The sequence below is a fragment of the Syngnathoides biaculeatus genome, chromosome 13 (genome assembly GCF_019802595.1).
Source record: "Syngnathoides biaculeatus isolate LvHL_M chromosome 13, ASM1980259v1, whole genome shotgun sequence".
NCBI classification, from domain to species: domain Eukaryota; kingdom Metazoa; phylum Chordata; class Actinopteri; order Syngnathiformes; family Syngnathidae; genus Syngnathoides; species Syngnathoides biaculeatus.
Genome location: NC_084652.1, coordinates 5,179,822 through 5,201,537, shown reverse-complemented (window position 1 = coordinate 5,201,537; position 21,716 = coordinate 5,179,822). Strand labels below are relative to the sequence as shown.

The following is a 21,716-nucleotide window of genomic DNA, read 5'->3' as shown; positions in this document are numbered from 1 at the left end:
GCCCACCTGTGTGGGGTTTGCATGTTCTCACCCGTGCCTGCGTGGGTTTCCTCCGGGCACTCCGGTTTTCTCCCACATCCCAAAAACATGCAACATTAATTGGACACTCTAAAATTACCCCTAGGTGTGATTGTGAGGGCGGCTGTTTGTCTCCATGTCCCCTGGGATTGGCTGGCAACCAGCTCAGGGTGTACCCCGCCTCCTGCCCGTTGACGGCCGGGATAGGCTCCAGCACTCTCAGTGACCCTTGTGAGGCTAAGTGGTTAAGAAAATGGATGGATAATAGCTGAGGGTTGGATGAAGGGAGCTATGACATTTTTGATTAAAAGGGAGGATTTTGTCTGATTATTTATGATTACTTATTATTATTAATTTGTGTGTTTGTGTATGTTTTATGTATATTTTTCATATATAGGTATTGTACAGTATTTTAGAATCTGTTGCGCATGTCTTTAATTTCTAATTGTTTTTATTTTGCCTTGTGCGACTTTTGTGCAACTGCTTTACCTGAGGTAGTAAAAGTTAAATACATAAAGAGCTGGGGAATTGGTAGAATTAATATGTTGTACATAGTATGTGCATTTTACTTACCATCTGCTTGGGAAATGTGTGTAATTCATGTTCAATTAATTGTGTGACTCGTAGACTACCAAGTAGAAAGAATCTTTCCTGGCTGTTGCAATGAGTTCCGTTTCCTTTTCTATGACTATAGTTACAAAGGTTTTGTTTGAATTTTTAGGGCATAATTCCACTTGGACTTTGGACACAACTGCATAAAAAATCACAATATACTTGGAAGTAAAACGTTGGTGCTAATTGCGAGGTTGGGTCACATGATTGTGAGACTTCACATGGAAATATGAAAACGCTAATCCAGAGTCACTGGGGTACAACCACACAATAATGACAATCCAATCCAATACCTGCGCTGTAGCCTCAAAAGCCCGCTTGGACTTGAATATCCATCCATTTTCTTTGCCGCTTATCCTCACGAGGGTTGCGAGGAGTGCCGGAGCCTATCCCAGCTGCCAACGGGTAGGAGGCAGGGTACACCCTGAACTGGTTGCCAGCCAATCGCAGGGCACATGGACACAAACAGCCACACTCACAATCACACCTAGGGGCAATTTAGAGTGTCCAGTAATGTTGTGTGTTTTTGGGATGTGGGAGGAAACCAGAGTGCCCGGAGAAAACCCACGCAGGCACGGGGAGATCATGCAAACTCCACACAGGTGGGGGCGGGATCGAACCCCGGTCCTCAGAACTGTGAGGCCAACGCTTTACCAGCTGATCTACTGTGCTACCGGATTTTAATATAGTTGCTCTGGGAAGAGCGGTCATTTACACTTTTACGAACATTTCAGCACAAAATATGAAGAACAAGGGATGCTCCCTGAACCCCATTTTTGCATGGTGAATCCTCAAAAACCGTGAGGCCATCCTCTGGCCGCATTAGAAAATGTAGGGGAACAAAATTAGCTATTCAGAACCACCCATCCGTTTAGGATATCGGCCTCTGTGGGGCTCATTTGCCCCGGTGTCCTGATAAGAGTTTGTCAAAGAACGTACGCTTGAATTCACACAAAATGGCTTCCTAAAAACCAAAATGACCAACTTCCTGGTCAATATGAGACATGTTCCTTGTGACTTTTTCTTGCATCCTTGATGATAGACATGTGTAGCCAATGTCGGGTCAATTCCAGAACCTGGTGTTGCAAGCATTTTTTTTTTTTTTTTTTTTTTTTTTTTTTAAAACGAGGTCACTGTGACTTTGGGGCAGTTTGAGTTGGGGATCCTTAACATACATTCTGATATAACATACATACCTCTACATGCAAATATAGCGGCATTATTAGGCATGTCTAAGCCACTTACCCCAGCAACTCCAATAATAACAAAGAGGAAATTCCCCTCAAGATTGTGACTCAGTTTCTCACTATTGTACCGTGTCTACAATATTCCCCTTCAACAAGGGGATGATGGTGTGTATTACTTACTGCAGGTACGACTGCCAGTTGACCGGATTCCCACGAACCTCCGCCGCCTTGGCGGCGATGATGTTGGTGGGGACGGCGGCGTCCACGGCCCCGCGGATGTCCATTTTCTTCGAGACAGAATTTCGGGCGGACACAATCTGGATGGAACACCAAAGAAGAACCCGTGAAGGCCCACTGCCGCTAATTCTGGAATCGTGACCACAGTAGTTCACAAATATTTCTGTTTAATTTAACTAATCTTAAATTACAATCATCTTTCTGTGCAGAGTAAGTGAAAACACAAAAAGAAAAAAATAATGGACAAAAATCAACTTTTTGGTGCCTAGCTGCGGTTTTCCAAAAATGTTGTTGCGTGATCATTGACAATTGCTTTCATGGGAGGGAACACACCAATTAGTACTTTCCAATTAGCCGCTTTTGATTAAGATATACTTACGCAGATTAATTTTTACAAAAATGGGAACTCAATTCTGTGGTTTGGCAATAACCGACAAACACTAATCATTGGGATTATTTTCACTGATATCGAAATCACAATGAATCAAGCCTACATGTCATTCACCCTTAGTCATTCTAGTAATTGTAAAATCGGGTACATATACGTAAACCAAGATTTATCTTTAGTTGGGCACTTACTCTGTTACCAGCTAATCCTCTGTGAATTTACACGACTGCCAATATCGATTCACAACTTTCTCTACAGAATCTTAAGAAGTTGAGCATTACTCCAGAAGTTTCTACAATAAATACAAGGGTGGTTTGACAACTTGATCTACTGGTCAATTACAAAGGTAGTGTGGGTGTCTCGCATGACATTAAAATAAAGACGTCGAGGTATTATCCACACTGTGATAGCTGTCACTTGACTGACAGTCTGACCAATTTGGCCTTTTTTGACATGTCACTGGTTATGTGCACATAACGGCATGTTTTAGCAAGATAGGAAGTTTGCCTCCAATTTATGCCTTCTAAACTTAAGGGCATAAAAACGAGTGGGGTACCACTTCCGTACAGAAAGGGAGGAGGACTTTTTTGTAATTGATGCTGGCTGTGAGCAGCTACTGTTCGAACTATAAGCATCCCTGGCTGATTCACTTTAAACAAGTGATCAGAGTAAACTCACGTCATGGCAAAAAAATCTACACTGTTAATTATGTTGTGTTGTGCAGGACTACAGCAGCCCAGAATTGATAACCACCCCAAAAAATTTTACAAATGGCCTAAAGATGCAAACGGGTTGTGACGAAATATTTCTTTTGTCTAAAAGTGCCTCAGGTCACCATAACATAGCTCCTTGTTACCAAGATGACACGAGATGGCAGCAAAACTCCACTTCTGTGTGAAACCCCTCAATTCATTTCACAATATCTCTTTTCCATTAAAAAATGACAGAAGACGGTGTCAATGCAATACAGTACTTAAATCGTTTTTAACTAGCACAAAAGATGCCTGTAGTGATTGTTCAGTGGCTAACAGGAGGACATGGATTTAAAAAAAAAAAAAAGCTACATATGAATAGGCATCAGTTGCTCAATGACCACATGCAAATCTTTGAATCCTTACTTAACGTTTACTTAATTACGGCCTATAAATTTATTCATATACGGTAATTACTATGACTTTATTATTACGTTAGCGTGGGTTACAAACGACGACGACGTGTTACGCTTTATGTCCACTATTTATGTGACAGAGCTGACATCCCGGTGTCAATGCATGCCTACGTACTTTCAGCTATTACAGAAACCCGAAAAGATGTAATATATTTACAAAATTTACACAAAATGGCTAAATACTGCAAACAGAAGCGACAACTCAAATCAGCTAGCAAAACAGGCACAGGATGCTACTATTTCCTAACTTCCTCGTGCCAAGCTAACATGACAAGCCTTCACTCACTTGACTCAAAAACTAACTAGCATATAGCAATGATGCAAAATAGTAATGAAACAGAGTATGTATTAAATAAAAGACAAGGATGAATTACGCACCGGACTAGCGTCCTTGCTCAGCTGACGGCGATGACGTCAGGCTGGATCATGTGACTGGGAACAATCAAGTAGTCACGTGCGGATCTCCTGAAAAAAAATGCAAATAAAAAACAAAATGTCTCGATAGAATTTGCCGTCGTTGTTTTAATTTATTTCATTAATAACAGATATTATTAGATGCATTTTATTGGGGAATATTACTACACCTTTTCATCGAGTTCTCATGTGACATCTTCATGTGTCACGTGACTGTCACCCATCTTCCTCCAACGTTAATCTGTCCTAAGAACCTAACATTGTCCTAATCCCCATCTGGCCTTCCTTTTCCTCCCAAACACTCTTCACTTCATCACTCATTCTCCCTTCCATCATCGCAATGCACACCAGGATGCATCTTAGCCGCAGACGGGCACGGGCAGCGTAGCTTTCCCATGATGCTGAGCGGCGGCAGGGCCTCGCCGTGGCGGAATGGCCCGCCCTACCTGGGCTGAGGGGTGGGAGGTCAGGCCCAGGTGGGCCCTGCGGGGGTTCCGACGCCACCGCGCCCTCATGTGGCAGCGGATGCAGAGGCTGACGCGGGCGTGCCGCCGCGGCGTGGGCTGTACCCTCGGCTACAATGACCATGACCGCGACGAGCAGGAGATGGTGTGCCTTGAGGTACGCACCCATGACGCTAGCTACCTACCCAGCTACTTACCTATAGCGAACCAGCCGCAATCTACAACCAACAACCCCAACAAACCTGCTACCAACCTATAGACCTTGCAACGGTCTACCTACCGACCTACCTACCTACCCACCCACCTACCGACCTTCCTACCAATTATCTCACTAGCTACCTATGTACAATACGTACCCACATACCTTACCCACCTACTCATCTACATGCCCAAATACCAACATACCCACTTTATGAGCGTACGCACCTGTACACGTACCAATCTACTTACACACAGTACCGTAATTTCTGGAAAATAATGCGGACATTTTTCTAAAAATATTCTTAAAAAGTTAATAGAGCGCATTATATATAGGTATGGATGAAAAATAAAAAATAAAAAAATCACACTGTATAATCGTATACAGGTACATAGCGTGGTAAAAAATGTACATTTCAATATGATATTCGATGTCTTATGTTACACATTTATATATATTACAGTAATGTGCGCCCCCAACCTGAGCTCTCAGAGTTCCTCCGGAATCTTGAATTTTACGATCGTTAGCGTAGCATGTTTGTTGCTACTGCACCAAAGATCAGAAACAACTGCCCGTGAGGTTTTTTTTTAACTTAAACCAGGACAAAAAATGTCGACTACAACGGCTAGTTGCGCAGATGCTTTTAAAAGAAATGTGTCATCGCTCGCGCCGATGATGCCGGCAACCCGGAAGCTGCGCCGCAGTCCGAAACAACGATAGCTCGCCTCAATGGCTTCAGGTGGGTATCAAAACAACATGAGCTCAAACTATGTAATACGAGCGTCATGGAGACATTAAAAAAATGATAAAAATTGCGCACAAAATTGAAATGCTCGTTTTTTTGAAAAATGTGCCCGTTACGGTCATTTCTACGTAGTTTGAGCTCACGTTGTTTTGATTGCCACCTGACGCGAGAGATGCTACGGATTGGAGCCGAATGGAGGGGGAGAGGTTGCGCTGCGCAAGCCCAACTCTTGGGATTAAAAACATATTTCAAGTCATCAATGACGAGTTCCACAGCGATGCACCAAATGGATCTGGATACTATGGATCTTTTTCGGATTGGAGATGAGTCAGATGCTTCTTTTGAAGGCTCGGCCAAGGAGTGGATAAACTGCACTATGCACAAATATTTAATGCAGTGTTTAATAAACAATGTAAAAGAGTTTATATTTTTAAGACTGAAATATGTGTTAACAGTATTAACAAAATGTTTGTACAGCTTGTATGTGTAAAATTTCTGTCCTCTCACAATAACTCAGACATAAATGTCCAAACCAGAGACAACAAAAGTGAATACAGCCATGAATAAAAATGAGCAATTTTCCCTTCTCAGTCTCATCAAGGCAACAAGGTCTCTGGTGGGATTGGGTCGCAGGTGTGTTAAGGTTTCTGTTATCGTTATCCAAGCATGATGCCATCCCTTTGAAAACTAGGACCAAAGGGCAGAACTCTTCACAGGGGACAGGGTCTGGGCCGGAGCGCGGAAAATGAAAATCTGCAGATAATTGACGGCCATTATATTTGCATTGTATGCCATCCTTGAAGAGAAGGTGAAGGAGCTCAAGGTATGTAATATCCAACGGCGCCGAGATGTCATCATTGAGAAGTGGACGAGGATTTCAGTGGTCAATCTGCGATGATCTGGTGAAATCCATGGCCGAGATCCTCAAGGCAGAGCTCGAAAATAATTGTGGCCATGCAAAATATGAACACTTTTGGCACAATTCTGACAGGAGTACTCACTTTTGTTGCCAGCAGTTAGACATTTATGGCTGTGTTGTTTTAAGGGTACCGTAAATCGCATTGTTATACAAGTACAAGCTGTTCGGAGACTGCTTGTCACAAAGTGTCATTTCTCAATTGTCGTTCCATTAAAAAATGCAATAAAAACAGTGATTTTTCAGAGGAACTGTATACATATACCATTCTAACTGCCCATGTACACACTGCCTACTCATCTCACCAGCCACCGCAGTGAATCCAAAATACCTTGCTAGCTACTCATCAACCAAATCTCTAATGACCCAACTACCTATTGACCAAGCCATCCATCCAGAAACCCACGAACATAACACCTTAATACCCACATAAAAATCATAAACATATTCAGCTACTAAACAATCACTCCATCTTAGCACCTGCCAACAATCTACCCATCTACCTACCTAGATAGTACATATCTACTACCTAGAATTCATTCCTTTACTCCTGCATTAGAGCTGTTGTGTTGTCCACTGCAAATCCAAACATATTTAGATACTTCGATATTTTGCAGATGTTCTGTTCGCGTCAGTAGCTTGGCGGCGGCTTGGCCGTGCCGGTGTAGCTTCCTGTCAAACGTCTATTTGCGGCGAGTAAATCACGTCTGATTGGAGGCTTAGTTGGCTTAAAAAAGTACGGTGTTGTGGCTCCAAATAGCTCCCAGCTGATGCCGTTCCCACAACAAAAGGTACAGCCGCGCAAACCAACGACAACGCTGGACTGCGTTGGCCACTTTAGCGGGAAATAGAGTATACTGAAACCTCTAAACACGGGCCCTTTTCCTGAAGAGTTTACTTTCTTCCAGACAGACAGATTGATCGATTGATCACTACATATATTGATGGATTTTAAGATACTACACTAGCAAATTTGTTAGCTGAAGTCATGAAGTGAAGTCCTGCATATTCATGGAACGGCGTTAGCCAAATCGCCGATTTTCTGGGGGGGACAATTCATCTTCATTAGCAAATTTGCCGAATCCCCGTTTTTCTGGGGAAGACAACTCATCTTCTTCTTCTTTTCCTTTCGGCTTGTCCCGTTAGGGGTGGCCACAGCGTGTCATCTTTTTCCATCTAAGCCTCATCTCGTGCATCCTCCTCTCTAACACCCACTGTCCTCATGTCCTCCCTCACAACATCCATCAACCTTCTCTTTGGTCTTCCTCTCGCTCTCTCTTCCTTGGTAGATCCATCGTTACCACCCGCCTACCAATTTCCTCACTCTCTCGCCTCTGGACATGTCCAAACCATCGAAGTCTGCTCTCTCTAACCTTGTGTCCAAAACATCCAAGTTTGATGAGCTCATTTCTAATCCTATCCAACCTGCTCACTCCAAGCGAGAACCTCAGAATCTTCATTTCTGCTACCTTAAATTCTGCTTCATGTTTTTCTTCACTGCCACCGTCTCTAATCCGTACATCATGGCCAGCCTCACCACTGTTTTATAGACTTTATAGCCCTTCATCCTAGCGGAGACTCTTCTGTCACATAGAACACCAGACACCTTCCACCAATTGTTCCACCCCGCTTGGACCCATTTCTTCACTTCCTTACCAAACTCTCCATTGCTCTGTATTGTTGAACCCAAGTATTTGAAGTCGTCCATGGTACCTTGTCCTCATCTGTTCTTTGCTAAACATTCACTGCCATCTTGTGACCAAGGAACTATGTTGAAGTGAACGAAGTAGTCTCATTTAATCAACCCAAAGCCTTGTCTAATTGAACAAAAAAGTGCTTTGTAGCCATCTTTTGACTTTCACAAACCTTTACGAGTGGACGTCAATTTCCTCGCAGATTTTCCATCATCCCGCGCGAATGAATTTCAAATCATCTTTCCACCCTGACATGCCAATGATGTGCTCTAGCCAACCCCCCCACCCCAAAATCTTTGTGCGCTCGTGACTCAAATCTTCGCTCACAGCCCAAGACAAAAATAGTCAGAGCAACGGCTTATATCTTGGAAAATTCATAAATTGTGTCACTATTAAGTTGAAGTACTAATATAAAATGAGGCGGTATACCACGGCTGAGTAGTTTTATTTTATTTTAGCTTTATTCGGCTTTCTAATACTTTTGTGTCGAACTCCTGTTTACGCCGAGACCAGTTCAGACCGATTAAAATCCTGTGACCTTCTCGCCGTGAGCTGACAATGGGACCCACTCAACCAATGTACGGCCTTCAAAAATAAATAAACAAAAAAAATAAGATAAATAAATAAATGAAAACCACCTTCGCTCTTTCGAATCCGTCGTCTTTCTACTGTAAGCCCCCCACAAACCTCGGCAATCCCACTTTAATCGCACGCCTCAGGTTTTCATTATTCTACGCTCGGACCCAAATCCGCTCAACACACACACACGCACACAAGGGAGAGGATATGGTTCATGGTCACGTGGCCATTTTGTGGGTCAGCGCTGTGTTGGTTAAGGTGTTAAATGAAGTGTTGTTGAGCAGGTCACATTTTCATTTCCCTGGGGGCCCAGATGCAGCGATTGCATCTGGTGCAGAATGGACTTTTCGGTTTTTACAATAGCGGCAATATGGTCAACACGGCGCTGTTCCGTCTTGATGTATGTTCCAAACTAGAGTACGGTCTATTATTTGAGATATTCTCTGTGTAAAAGAAAAAAGAAAGGAAAGAGCGCAGCTGTTGAGTGCCATCTGGTGTTTGTGTAGCGCAAAACATCTCATGCAGCTAAAATTAGCTGCTATTGTAATGCAACGGTAGTGGACAGACCGTTTGTGTACAAACGCAATTCTCATGAAGATTGGACGCTGTGTTAAACATACAAAGAGAATACAATGATTCTAAAATCATGTTCAACTCTTATTTCACTACACAGACATTATATTTAATGTTCACATTGTTTTTAGCAAACAATCATTCAATTAAAATTTTATGGCTGCAATGCATTCCCAAAAAAGCTGGGACAGGGTCATGTTTACCGCTGTGTTACATCAATTTTTAATTTAACTACAATTCAATAAACGTTTGGGAACTGAGGACACTACAGTAATTGCTGAAACTTTGTTGGTGGAATTCTGTCCCATCCTTGCTCGATGTACAGCTTCAACTGTTCAACAGTCTGGGGTCTCCGTTGTCATATTTTACACTTCATAATGGGCAACATATTTTCAATGGGACAGAGCTCTGGACTGTAAGCAGGCCGGTCTAGTATTTTTACAATGAAGGCAACTTGTTATAACACATGCAGAATGAGGTTCGGCATTATCTTGCTGAAATAAATCAGGGTGTCCATGAAAAGCACGCTTTGATGGCAGCATATGCTTCTCCAAAACCTATACGTATCTTTCAGCAGTAATGGTGCCTTCACAGATGTGCTTGTTACCCATGCCATTGGCACCATCACAGATGCTGGCTTTTGAACTTTGCGTCCATAACAGTCGGGATGGTTCTTTTACTCGTTAGCCTGAAGTACACAAAGTCTACAAGTTCTAAAAACAGCTTGAAATGTGGACTTGTCAGACCACAGAAGACTTTTCTTCTTTGCATCAGTCCATCTTAGATGAGCTTTGACACACAGAAGCATGCGGGGTTTGAAGATGTTGTTGATGAATGGCTTTTGCTTTGCATAGTAGAGTTTTAACTTGCCCTTACGAATGTAATGCGGAATTCTATTTATTGACTGTTTTTCTGAAGAGCGCACATGGTGATATCTTTTACACATTGATGTCGGTTTTTGACGCAGTGCCGCCTGAGGGATTGAAGGTCACGGCCATTCAATGTTGGTTGGGCCTTTACAACTTCCGTGCAGTGATTTCTCCAGATTCTCTGAAATTTTTAATGATATTATGGACCGTAGATGATGAAATCCCTAAATTCATTTCAATTCTATGTTGAGGAACATTTTCCTTAAACTGTACAGCTATTTTCTCATCCAGTTGTTCGCAAAGAGGTGAACCTCGCTGCTTGCCTGTGAAAAACTGAGCAATTCATGGAATCTTATTTTATATCCAATCATGTCACCCACCTGTTCCCAACTAGCCAGTTCACCTGTGGGATTTTCCAGACATAAACGCTTGTTTGTTTCTATGTGCCCTGTGATTGGCCGGCAACCAGTTCAGGGTGTACCCCGCCTCCTGTCTGAAGATACCTGGGATAGGCTCCAGCACTTTGTCGACCCTTGTGAGGATGAACGGCTCAGATAACGGATGGATGGATGGACATTATAAAATGTTATTCCAGAGTACTGTAAGGGAAGACGTCCTTGCTGTACTTCCAGTTTCCTTTGGGTGGCAGTGTTGTCAAAAGCATCATCTTGGCCATAAAAGGTTTTCATTGAAGGTAACAAACGTATGCACGAAAAAAAAATTATATGTATACATAGATAGATAGATAAATCTTACATTTAGCGCAATAAAAATATAGAAATACTGTATAAAAGTACTTTTCACATGTATATTGTTTGGAGCATGTTATCAATTTGAATAATATTTTTAGAGTTAATATAGCAATATGTTTATTTTAATACTATACATAGAAATATAATAATGATTTTTAGATTCATATTTTTGCATTCAATTCAATGCTTTTGAAAATGTATGGGATTATTCATGTGTATTTTAATTTTGTGCTCTATTGGATTGATAAAACATTAAAAAAAGCCATAGTACAATATAATTGAGTTGCTTGTTTAAGTTAATTTAAAAAGTCATCACAAATAAAATAAAATAAAAATACTTAAAATATGTTGGAATGTGATCAAATATGTTCATTGGTTTATATTTATTTTTCTGTTTTTATTTTTCCTGGAGTAGTAAAAAATATGAATGCAAATGGCACTTGTATAAATGTTTTTGATTACAGAGTACATTTTTATTTTTCCTCTAGATGATTAAAAAAAATGAGATACATATAACATTCTAATGAATGGTTTCTAAAGAGATAATAATTTTTAAAACGGTTTGTATTTAAAAATTTCCTCTACAAGAATGAGAAATAAGAAATGTGAAAATAAAATTAAATCACAGTCAATGTGTACACATTAAAAGTAGGGATGGGTGAGCATATTATTGCTACCAGGTTTATTTCTACGTATTAGGGACCTGTGAAGGCTCCCGATAGCACCCACCAATACCGACATTAGGTCCTCCTCGCCAGTAGCTGGCGCTACACTGTGGTAATCTGACATCTGAACCATAAAGTGTGTCAGAAATAAAGGAAGGGCTTTGTTCACATTTATCTGTCATGTTAATCCGGTAAATGCGCAACTGACCTCCGCATTCGGGGAAACGGGTCTTAGCACTTCCTCTCGGTTCAGGTGAATGGTGAAGGCGGCCGTGACAAAGCAACCGTGGGGACTTTAAACGTCGACAATGATGACAATTGCCATGTTTAAGCTTTGTTCACGTTTACACATGATCACATCTTACATTTGGATAACTAAACGATATTTATGTATTTAACTTTTGCTCGAAGACACCAGCCATGAAAAAAATGAAAATAGCAAATTCCCCTTCAAAAAATCTCACATCATAAATTCTTGTTATGCTTGTTAACAGGTCATCTGTCCCGTTTTCCGGGTTTGAACGCATTACGTTCTGCATGTCGTGGATTCAAATTTTAGCTAGGAAAAGTACCAGTAGTATCGTACTCGGTAGCGCTCTGAAAAAAGTCATAGCAAACATCTATCCATCCGCTTATCCTCACGAGGGTCGCAGGGAGTGCTGGAGCCTATGCCAGCTGTCAACAGGCAGGAGGCGGGGTCACCAACCAATCACAGGGCACATGGAGACAAACAGCCGCATTCACAATCATACCTTGGGGCAATTTGGAGTGTCCAATTAATGTTGCATGTTTTTGGAATGTGTGAGGAAAGCGGAGTGCCCGGAAACTCCACACAGGCGGGGGGCGGGATCGAACCCAGGACCTCAGAACTGTGAGGCCAAAGCTTTACCAGCTGAGCCACCGTGCCGCCCTCATATCACACAGCTTTCCTAAAAATATAAAAATATACTATGTAAGGGAATCAATTATTCATGACTGATTCTAATATAATAGTAATAATAATAATAACAACAATAGTAATATATTATTGTTACTTTTTTCAAATTGAAATTCGTTCATGTTTATTTGTATTTTGTTTTAATGCAACAAAATACATTTCATGATTTCCAGTGAGCAGCAAATGTTCAGCTTCATCCCCATTTCAAATACTGGAGAGCGGTGCCGCCATCTTTGATTGGGGCAGCGTGCCTCGTCGTACACACACACACACACACACATAGAAAACGTACTGGGGGTCTGGGCTACTACGAGTCCGGAGAGTGCGCATGCGCACCGACTCGGCTGTGAGGAGGAGGGGGAGGAGGAAGAGGAGGAGGAGGAGGAGGAGGAAGGGGGGCAAAAAAAGAAGAAGCGCTTTGCCATCGGACGTAATCAAGAGCAGCGTTCCCCCCATTTCTCCACATTATCTGCTTTTAACCGCTTGTCGCTGTGCATACATGGTGGAATTGTAAGTACGGAGCATTTCGCGTGTGTGGATGATGAATTTATTGGAGTGTGGAGGATGGGGTATTAAATCCCCCCTCCTCCCTCTTTTTTTTTTTTTTAGACGATTTGCGATTACAGTGAAGAATCATATGCTTGCAATGATGAAACCAGTGCAGTGCGGTGGATACCTCCTACCCCCCATCCCACCTGACCCCTCTCCTCTTTTTCACCCCTCTTCACCATTCAGTCGGATTTAAAGATGCGCACGCGTGCATTTAATTTTTTTTTTCTTAAGAGAAAAGACGAAATAATGTGGCATCCATTGCATCCCTGCACACATTCATGTATTCCCATCATTTAGCGATGCACCCTCACCCCACCCCCTTGTGTCAGGTAGTGTGTGTGTGTGTGTGTTACATAAATATATGACAGGATTTGTTAGTGTCTGACCTGCTGATGACACCTTTTGTTGGGACGTTCGGGCCTTTCACTGCAGGCATCTGCAAAAATAAATCAATTAATTAATTTTTAAAAAACGGAAATATCGTCTTTCATGTTTAATATGCATGCGTTTGTACATTCCGGTCATGTAAAATCACAAATATTAGTCATTCCTACAAGGAAGCGATGAGGCATTTGTTTCTTTTTTTTTTTTTTTTACATGTCCTTACATAGGTAATAATAGTGAGTTTAGATCAGGGGTGTCCAAAGTTTTCCTTCAGCGGGGCACATGTACAAAAATTAAAAGGATTTGAAGGTCTTGAACTGAAAAAAAATAAAAATAAATCAAGCAATTACACTTGGAGGTGTAATCCAGGTGAATCGATAAATCGACATCAAGATTGATCATCAGTTGTTTCAGGACTTTGTTTCAATTTAAAATTGTGCAACTTTTCAGAATTTCAGCTTCTCAACAATAAATACGCTCAGATTTCAAAAGTCTTCAACGAAAACTGCGATTATCTTTTGTGTTTAATCAAAATAAGACTCCGTTTTTACTTTGGAAAAGAATAATCGACATTTTCTGACATTGCGGACCAAACCAGTAACTGAATCGTGATCGGTGTGCTTGTGGATTTTCTGCAGTGTCATTTTGAAAGAATTTACCGTTTTTGAACATCCAGCCATCGATTTTCTTTTGTCGCTTATCCTCACGAGGGTTGCAGGGAGTGCTGGAGCCTATCTCAGCTGTCAACGGGCAGGAGGCCAATCGCAGGATACATCGAGACAAACAGCCGCACTCACAATCACACCTATGGGCAATTTTAGAGAGTCCAATGAATGTTGCGTGTTTTTGGGATGTGGGAGGAAACCGGAGTGCCTGGAGGAAACCCACACAGGCACGGGGAGAACACGCAAACTCCACACAGGCGGGGCCAGGATCGGACCCAGGTCCTCAGAACTGTGAGGCCAACGTTTTACCAGCTGATCCACCGCGGCGCCTGTTTTTTTGAACAAACAAATGGAAAAAAAATCAAAAAAACATTCAGTTGTCAATATTTAAAGCAGTTTTCGCGTGATACGTGAAAGCAAGTGGAGGAAACCACTTTTGGCTCTGGAAGTGAATTATTCACCTGGCGCTACGAGGAGAAATGTTGTTACAGTTGTCGTCGTGGTATCGTGGCATCTTTGCACATCTAAAGAAAGAAATTGTTGTCAGGGGAGCAACTACGGCTGATGTAGGGCGTCATAACCCCCCACTTGTTGAACACCCACACTTTTGTGTTGGTTTTCAAATAGAATTGTCGACTGGATGAAATGTAAATTTTGTTTAGTATCTGTTGCCTCCAGGGCACCCCCCCATCCCTAAAAATAAGATGGTGGGCTACAATTGCCCCCTGGGCAATAGTCTGACTTTGACTTCTGCTTTAGATTTTTTACAGTATATTGTGGTGCCTTGAGATACAAGTTTGACTCATAAATGTTTTTTTTTCTGTCTGTGTTGTTGCTATACATATGTTGCTCCAGTTTCTTCAAATAATTATTGCTAAAAGGGTTATAATGATATGACACTGGCGTTTTTCATTAGCCCATCTATGGCATTTTGCATTGCTTGTTAGCAAGATAAGCCGATTTTCTCAACACAAAGCTATGTAGAAAATAAATAATATATCCATCCGTCTATTTCCTGAGCCGTTTATTCTCATGAGGGTCGCGGGAGTGCAGGAGCCAATCCAAGCAGGAGGCGGTGTACACCCTGAACTGGTTGCCAGCCAATCGCAGGGCACATAGAGATAGACAACAAACGCACTCGCAATCGCACCTTGGGGCAATTTAGAGTCTCCAATGAATTCATGTTTTTTGGGGATGTGGGAGGAAAGCGGCTTGCCTGGAGAAAACGCACGCAAACTTCACACAGGCAGGGCCGGAATTTGAACCCTGGACCTCAGGACTGTGAGGCCAACGCTCTAATCAGGTGCACCACCGTGCTGCCTAATATATCATAATATATAATTTAATGCAGCATATTTTACTCTCTGGGATAAATTAAGTAAAAAATGTGTAAATAGACCCAATAATTTATTCACATATCTATTTTCGATTCTCTTTTTAGTGTTGGGGATTAAATATATTTTAAAATAAAAAAATATAGAACACAACTACTTTAGTTACATATTATTTGCACAATATAGACTTTTTTTTTTTTTTTGCTGGGTGTTTGAGCGCAAGTGAAAAGCCCTGCAGCTTCTTTTCTCGTCTCCATCCGCCAAATCATTTGCAACGTGAGCCAAAAGTAAAAAAAATATAGCGAGTCAATAATTGCGCTTGCTACAAAGTGTACCACTATGCTCATTTCCCTCTCCCACAGCCCATGGGATCAGAGCCGATGGAGATGCGAAAGAGGCAGATGTCGGTGCAGCAGGAGTCGGCAGCGGGGGGGACCGCACCGGCCCACCAGGGCCAGCCGGGCCAGGCCAACCCACGGGGGTCCAACGCTTGTTGCTTCTGCTGGTGCTGCTGCTGTAGCTGCTCTTGGTAGGTTCCTGAATACCCGTGTCGGTGAAAATCTGGAAAAACAAACAAAACATGAGAGTCCTCGTGAGGTGTGGTTTGCCTTTTTCACCTTCTGGGGCCACCGTACTTCTGTGAGCAAGCGAGATGTAACCGATTGCCATTTTTAAAGAGCTCTTTTATCGGTATTCGTGGCTTTACTGATCTACGCTCACAGCCTAAGTATGACAGAATTACAAACTTCGTAGCGAGCCAGCTAACAGATACTGGGAGAAAAAATACCAACTCTATTCTGAGAAAATACAGAAATTAAAAAGGGAGACATGTTCATCAATAATCCACTGTGTGCTTCAAATTTTCCATAACACATTCCCACTAAATACAGTGATGCCTCGTTTCTCGACCACAATCCCTTCCAGAAAACGTTTCGAGAAGTGATTTGTTCGAAAACCGAATCCATGTTTCCCATTAGAATGAATGGAAAAAGAAATAATGTGTTCCGAGCCTAAAAAATTCAGCTTTTTAAAGCATTTTTTATTAGCTTTTCCTGATGATAAAGAAGATATAGTAGAAATACATGTTTAGTTCAAATACTTTAGATAGTAAAATAATTGAAGAAATATATTTATTTTTTGCTTAAAATATATACTTTAGTAGTAGAGTACACTAGGCTGGGAGTGCATTGCCGTATCTGTAGCAACTTTTTAAAGCATTTTTTTTAGCTTTTCCTGATGATAAACTGCATAGTAGAAATACACGTTTAGTTCAAATAATTTATATAGTAAAATAATTGAAGAAATATATTTATTTTTTGCATAAAATATATATTTTAGTAGTAAAGTACACCAGGCTGGGAGTGCATTTCCGTATCTGTAGCAACTCGGCCCTCTGCCCTGTAAACTTTTTTTTTTATTAACAAAAGTGCAGAATAACTTTAAGGAAGCAACTTGCCTTTTTTGGAGCCACGACTGGGGGTTAATACGGTAGAAAAACAACAGTCACTACCGGGACACGTCTGTGTACAGAACCAGAGTTAGACAGAATAAGAAAAGTGCGCCGATTGTGCCGCGCGCGTTACGTACCGATTTTCTTTCGAAAACAGAAGCAAAAAAATTTTAGTTTGAAAACAGGGACTTTGAGAATCAAGGCTCTACTGTAATAATTATTGGCCTTGGGGTCGTGCTTACTACTTACATGTCTGTTGTTCTTAGGAACGAGGACAGAGATGAGAGGAACCGGAAGGCATCGTACGACGTCAAAGAAGGGGCCGCGGACTGTGAAGACTGGTAGGTGGAAGTCGCGCCGTCGTATGTCACCTGTCGCCGTGGCGTCCAAACGTGATGGGTTTTTTTTGTCGCAGCCCCAAGCCCACCCTGGAGGAGGTGTGCTCGTGGGCCCAGTCCTTCGACAAGCTCATGAGCTGCCCGGCCGGACGCAACTCCTTCCGCCAGTTCCTGCGCACCGAGTTCAGCGAGGAGAACATGCTCTTCTGGCTCGCCTGCCAAGAGTTCGCCAAGGAGAGCAACAAGGGCTCCGTGGAGGAGAAGGCTCGCATCATCTACGAGGATTACATCTCCATCCTCTCTCCGAAAGAGGTCTACCGATCTGCCCAAATACAGTACCTACTCACTCTATCGTATTGGTCGTACCGTAGCTACGTGACCAGGTTCCTGACCTCATAGCTACATTCATAGCGCCACGACAGACAGGGACACAAAACAAGACCTCAAATTGAAATCTCTAATATAATTTAGCACTCCGTCTTTTAAAGCAATCAATCATCTACTGTCACATTGCAGGATCTTAATATGAAGTGAAACAAATGTAAAATGAAAAAACACAAATGACTCGGTACACTTCTTTGCACATCTTTTAACTGAAAATACGATAAACCGCCCAAACGACATAGGGACAAAGAGAAATGTGTCCTGGTCGGAAGTATGTTATCCTGTACTTTTCACATCAGAATACAATACATCATATAGCGCAGGTTTAAAGGTCATTTCTTCCCCAATAACGTGCAGCCCTACATTCACTTCAGTCCGATATCTTGACGTAGTAGTATTGTACCATCCATCCCTCAATTTTCTTTCCCGCTTATTCTCACAAGGGTCACGGGGAGTGCCGGAGCCTATCCCAGCCGTCAACGGGCAGGAGGTGGGGTACACCCTGAACTGGTTGCCAGCCAATCGCAAGGCACATCCAGACAAACGGCCGCACTCACAATCACACCTAGGGGCAATTTAGAGTGTCCAATTAATCTTGCATGTTTTGGGATGTGGGAGGAAACCGGAGTGCCCGGAGAAAACCCACGCAGGCACGGGGAGAACATGCAAACTCCACAAAGGCGGGGCTGGGATCGAACCCGGGTCCTCAGAACTGTGAGGTCAACGCTTTACCAGCTGATCCACCGTGTCACCGTATTCTATCATTTCAATCCATTTTTAGTATTTTATTGTATAAATCACAGGTGTTAAACTCAAGGCCCGGGGGCCAGGTCCGGCCCGCCCCATGATTTTATGTGGCCCGCGAAGGCAAATCACGTGTGTCAACTCCCATGATTCTTTTTCAAATCCGTACAAACATTTCAAATGGTAATATCGTAAATAATAACATGGAGATATTGCAAGCATTTTTGGCTTACCGAAGTAGTCGTACTAGTTCAGAAATTTCATGTGTAAATATGACGAGGCGATTAAAGTTTTTTTTGGTTTCGGCATAACAGCCCTCTGAGGGAAACCGGAACTACACTGTGGCCCACGACAAAAATAAGTTTGACACCCCTGGTATAATTCATAGCGCATCTATCAAATTGTATCTCAAAATGGTCAAAGGCATCATTTCCATCTTTTGTCTCTGATAACATACCTTTTAAATTCTATCTTTCCGTACATACATAAACACAAAATTGTACGGTATCAATGAGCTGTTTCATTCTGTTCATCACAAATATTACTCATACGCCATCATGACCAACTTTATGGCATCCTATCCGTCAACTGTATCTTTTTGTTTGTTTTATATCCTTTTTATATTACCCATTTACTGCGATTGGCTGGCAACCAGTTCAGGGTGTACTCCTGGGATCGGCTCCAGCGCTCCCGTGACCCTCGTGAGGATAGGCGGCTCAGAAAAGCGTTCTAATGTATCCTATCCACTTACCATATTTACCTAATCACAACTAGCCAACTAATTGAATCGTTCTATTGCGGCACATTAATCATATTTTATTGACCACATTTACATTTTTCCACCCTGAGATATTATTTTTGGGTTGTTTTTCCCTAAGACTTGTTTTATTGTCGTCCCGCTCAGGTGAGCCTAGACTCGCGGGTGCGCGAGTCCATCAACCGGAACATGCAGGAGCCCACGTTGCACACGTTCGACGACGCCCAGCTACAGATCTACACGCTCATGCAAAGAGACTCGTACCCGCGCTACATGAACTCCCCGTCCTACAAAAACCTGCTCAACGCTCTGTCCGAACAGTCGCCCGAATCTTAAAAACAAACAAAAAAAAAAAACCCCAAGACCTGTGATCCATTTTTTTTTTGGGGGGGGGGGGTATTTTTCTTTTTTTTTTTGTCTCCCCTCTCTTGTGTCCAGTGCAGGATTTACACCGACCAAGCGGGCCGCCGCAATACTCTGGGAATTCTCAGCAGCAGACGCTCAGGTCTCAGCATCTCGCGAGGGCTCCACATCACAAGTACTGCGAACACTACGACATAGCAACACGACACTCCAAAGGAACTTCTCGTACTTTGACTCCTCCCTCTTTTCATAGAAATAATCTATTTTAGTTGACTTTTCTTTTTTTAAATTGGTTTTTCTCAAGGGACGGGGAGGAGTAAAGGATTGCTACTTTAGACTACATATATTGTGAGTTTGTAAATAGAACAATTGGAATTGTGGGTATTTTACGTGGAGATATTGAACTGAGTGATCATAGTCAAAATTCAAAGGCAAAAGCTACGAGCTCGCTCGGCTTTGTGGGCAGCCTTTGACCTTGGTTTCACCTTGTTTTTGTATTTCTATTTTTTTACAACCTAACCTCACTCTTGGGTATGCGTGACTTGGCAACTCCTTTTGTGTGATGTGAGCAATTTCAATCACCCCCCCCCCCGCCCAACCCATAATTATTTTCGTCACCCATGCTCATTTTGTGGTTTACCAGGAAAAAAGTATTTAATTCAATGAAAATTATATTAACTTGAGAAATTTAGAATAAATTAATTTTTTATTTACTCATTTATATAAAATGTTATGTTCCTTATTCATGAGTTTATAAAAAAATATTTTGCTAAATAACTGTAGAGGAAATATTTCTATTGGCTCTCACATATTTAAATTTAAAGATGTAGTAGAGATGATTTAACATTTAAGGAAGTTTTTTTTTTAATTGCATGCCAATAGAGTCAAAAAAGATAATTACTAGTTATTATAATCCTAATTAGTGTCAACAAAAAGCACAAAACTTCCAAAACACTTCCCCCCGACCTTGGTTTTTTGCTTTAAAAAAATTCCAATAATGCATAAAAAAAACTACAAAGACTTTATGGGATAGAAAAAATAAAACAAATGTTTAAAAATAATACATATGAAAAATACATTTTTGACTAAAGCTAAAAGCTTTTCATAGAAGAGAAAGAAATTTATTTTAGCTGTTTTCCCACATTAATTCTACGTGCAAAATGTGGCAATGTGTGCTGGTTTGTAGGACAGTGAAAATATAACTTTGTTAAATGTCAACTCTTACAATGCCACATTTATTAAAATAAATATGTAAACAAAGATTTTTTTTTTTAGGCATCCAAATCTGTTTCAAAAAAAAAAGAAGTTATATTATGTGTGGGCAACGTGGTTTCTGTTCCCACTCAGTGTTGACGTGAATGTGAGTGCGAATGGTTGCCCCGCGACTGACTGGCGACCAGTCCAGGGTGTAGTCCGCCTTTCACGCCAAGTGAACTAGAATAGGCTCCAGCGCCCCGCGATCCGAACCGGGATAAGTGGTACTGACAATGGCTGGATGGATGTTTTTCAGGGAGGAAGTGGAACTGTAGGTACATGCTTTTTGTTTCTTCCTGAAATGTGAAACTACTGCTTTAATTAATTTTGCTTACAGACAATTCACGTGTCCAATTACAACTTTTGCGAGTTGTACTATTCATCCAAAACAATAAGTAAACTTGCTTTTGTTGTTTTGGGGACCCCCCCCCAAAAAAAAAAAAAAAAAAAAAAAAACAATGTATGGCCATATATATTTTTTTGTGCCTCAAATTGTCTGCTGGCAACATTTCGAATCGAACGACTGGTTACCCGATCAGATGATGTTGGTGTGGTATTTTGAAGGCGTTAGCTTGTAGGCGAACGGATGGATTTGAAATCAAAACGTCGCCACCGTCGTACGTGCCGTCACTACGATTGGAGTTGCCAAGCGTCCGATCCGTTTTTGTGTTCCCTTTTCAGTTTTGTTGCCTCACGACTGTGTCGCTCAAGAAGACGAGATCCTCAAATGGGGGTGGGTGGGAGGGGCGGATGGGGGAGGGGAAGTGCCTTGACATTCCGTTTGGACGACATCTTTCTCACGGGCAAACTATTGCCATAAAGGTGCTTTTTTTTTGGGACCCGAGCACAACAGCCAGCTGACCGGAAATATGTGTCCCTCCCTCACGTTGGCTGAATTTGATGTGATTTTTGTGATGCTGCCGAGCAGAATGTTGGGGTGGGGGGGGACCGGGTGGTTGATCGACGTCTTTGATGAGTGCAGATCGACCTCAAAAGCGCCAAAACTGCGGTTTTGGCACGATGCCTATTATAGTTTCCTTCTTCTGGTTATGATATATGAAATGTGTTCATTTT

The 21,716-nt window shown here is 41.9% G+C and overlaps 2 protein-coding genes across 4 annotated transcripts in view; one reads left to right on the top strand and one right to left on the bottom strand.

The window, feature by feature from the left end:
• Window positions 1-21,716, bottom strand: part of atp6v1h (ATPase H+ transporting V1 subunit H) — a 44,933-nt gene that overhangs the window by 21,264 nt on the left and 1,953 nt on the right. For both annotated transcript variants that reach the window (XM_061838651.1, XM_061838652.1), the window contains exons 3-9: window positions 15,688-15,913; window positions 14,480-14,542; window positions 14,242-14,347; window positions 14,013-14,158; window positions 13,356-13,405; window positions 3,989-4,075; window positions 1,998-2,134 (exon numbers count right to left, since the gene is read on the bottom strand). In XM_061838651.1, the coding sequence (XP_061694635.1) occupies window positions 1,998-2,101 (104 nt within the window). In that variant the 5' untranslated portion in view covers window positions 2,102-2,134; window positions 3,989-4,075; window positions 13,356-13,405; ... (2 more) ...; window positions 14,480-14,542; window positions 15,688-15,913. The remainder of the gene's footprint in view (window positions 1-1,997; window positions 2,135-3,988; window positions 4,076-13,355; window positions 13,406-14,012; window positions 14,159-14,241; window positions 14,348-14,479; window positions 14,543-15,687; window positions 15,914-21,716) is intronic.
• Window positions 4,202-19,996, top strand: rgs20 (regulator of G protein signaling 20). Of its 2 annotated transcripts, none has more exons than XM_061838656.1 (5): window positions 4,202-4,645; window positions 15,715-15,881; window positions 17,069-17,143; window positions 17,218-17,452; window positions 19,173-19,996. In XM_061838656.1, the coding sequence occupies exons 1-5, from the start codon at window positions 4,457-4,459 to the stop codon at window positions 19,359-19,361; spliced, it is 855 nt and encodes a 284-aa protein (XP_061694640.1). In that variant the 5' UTR covers window positions 4,202-4,456; the 3' UTR covers window positions 19,362-19,996. The 2 variants fall into 2 exon arrangements, with proteins under 2 accessions (XP_061694640.1, XP_061694641.1); XM_061838657.1 differs by lacking the exon at window positions 4,202-4,645 and adding an exon at window positions 12,828-12,927.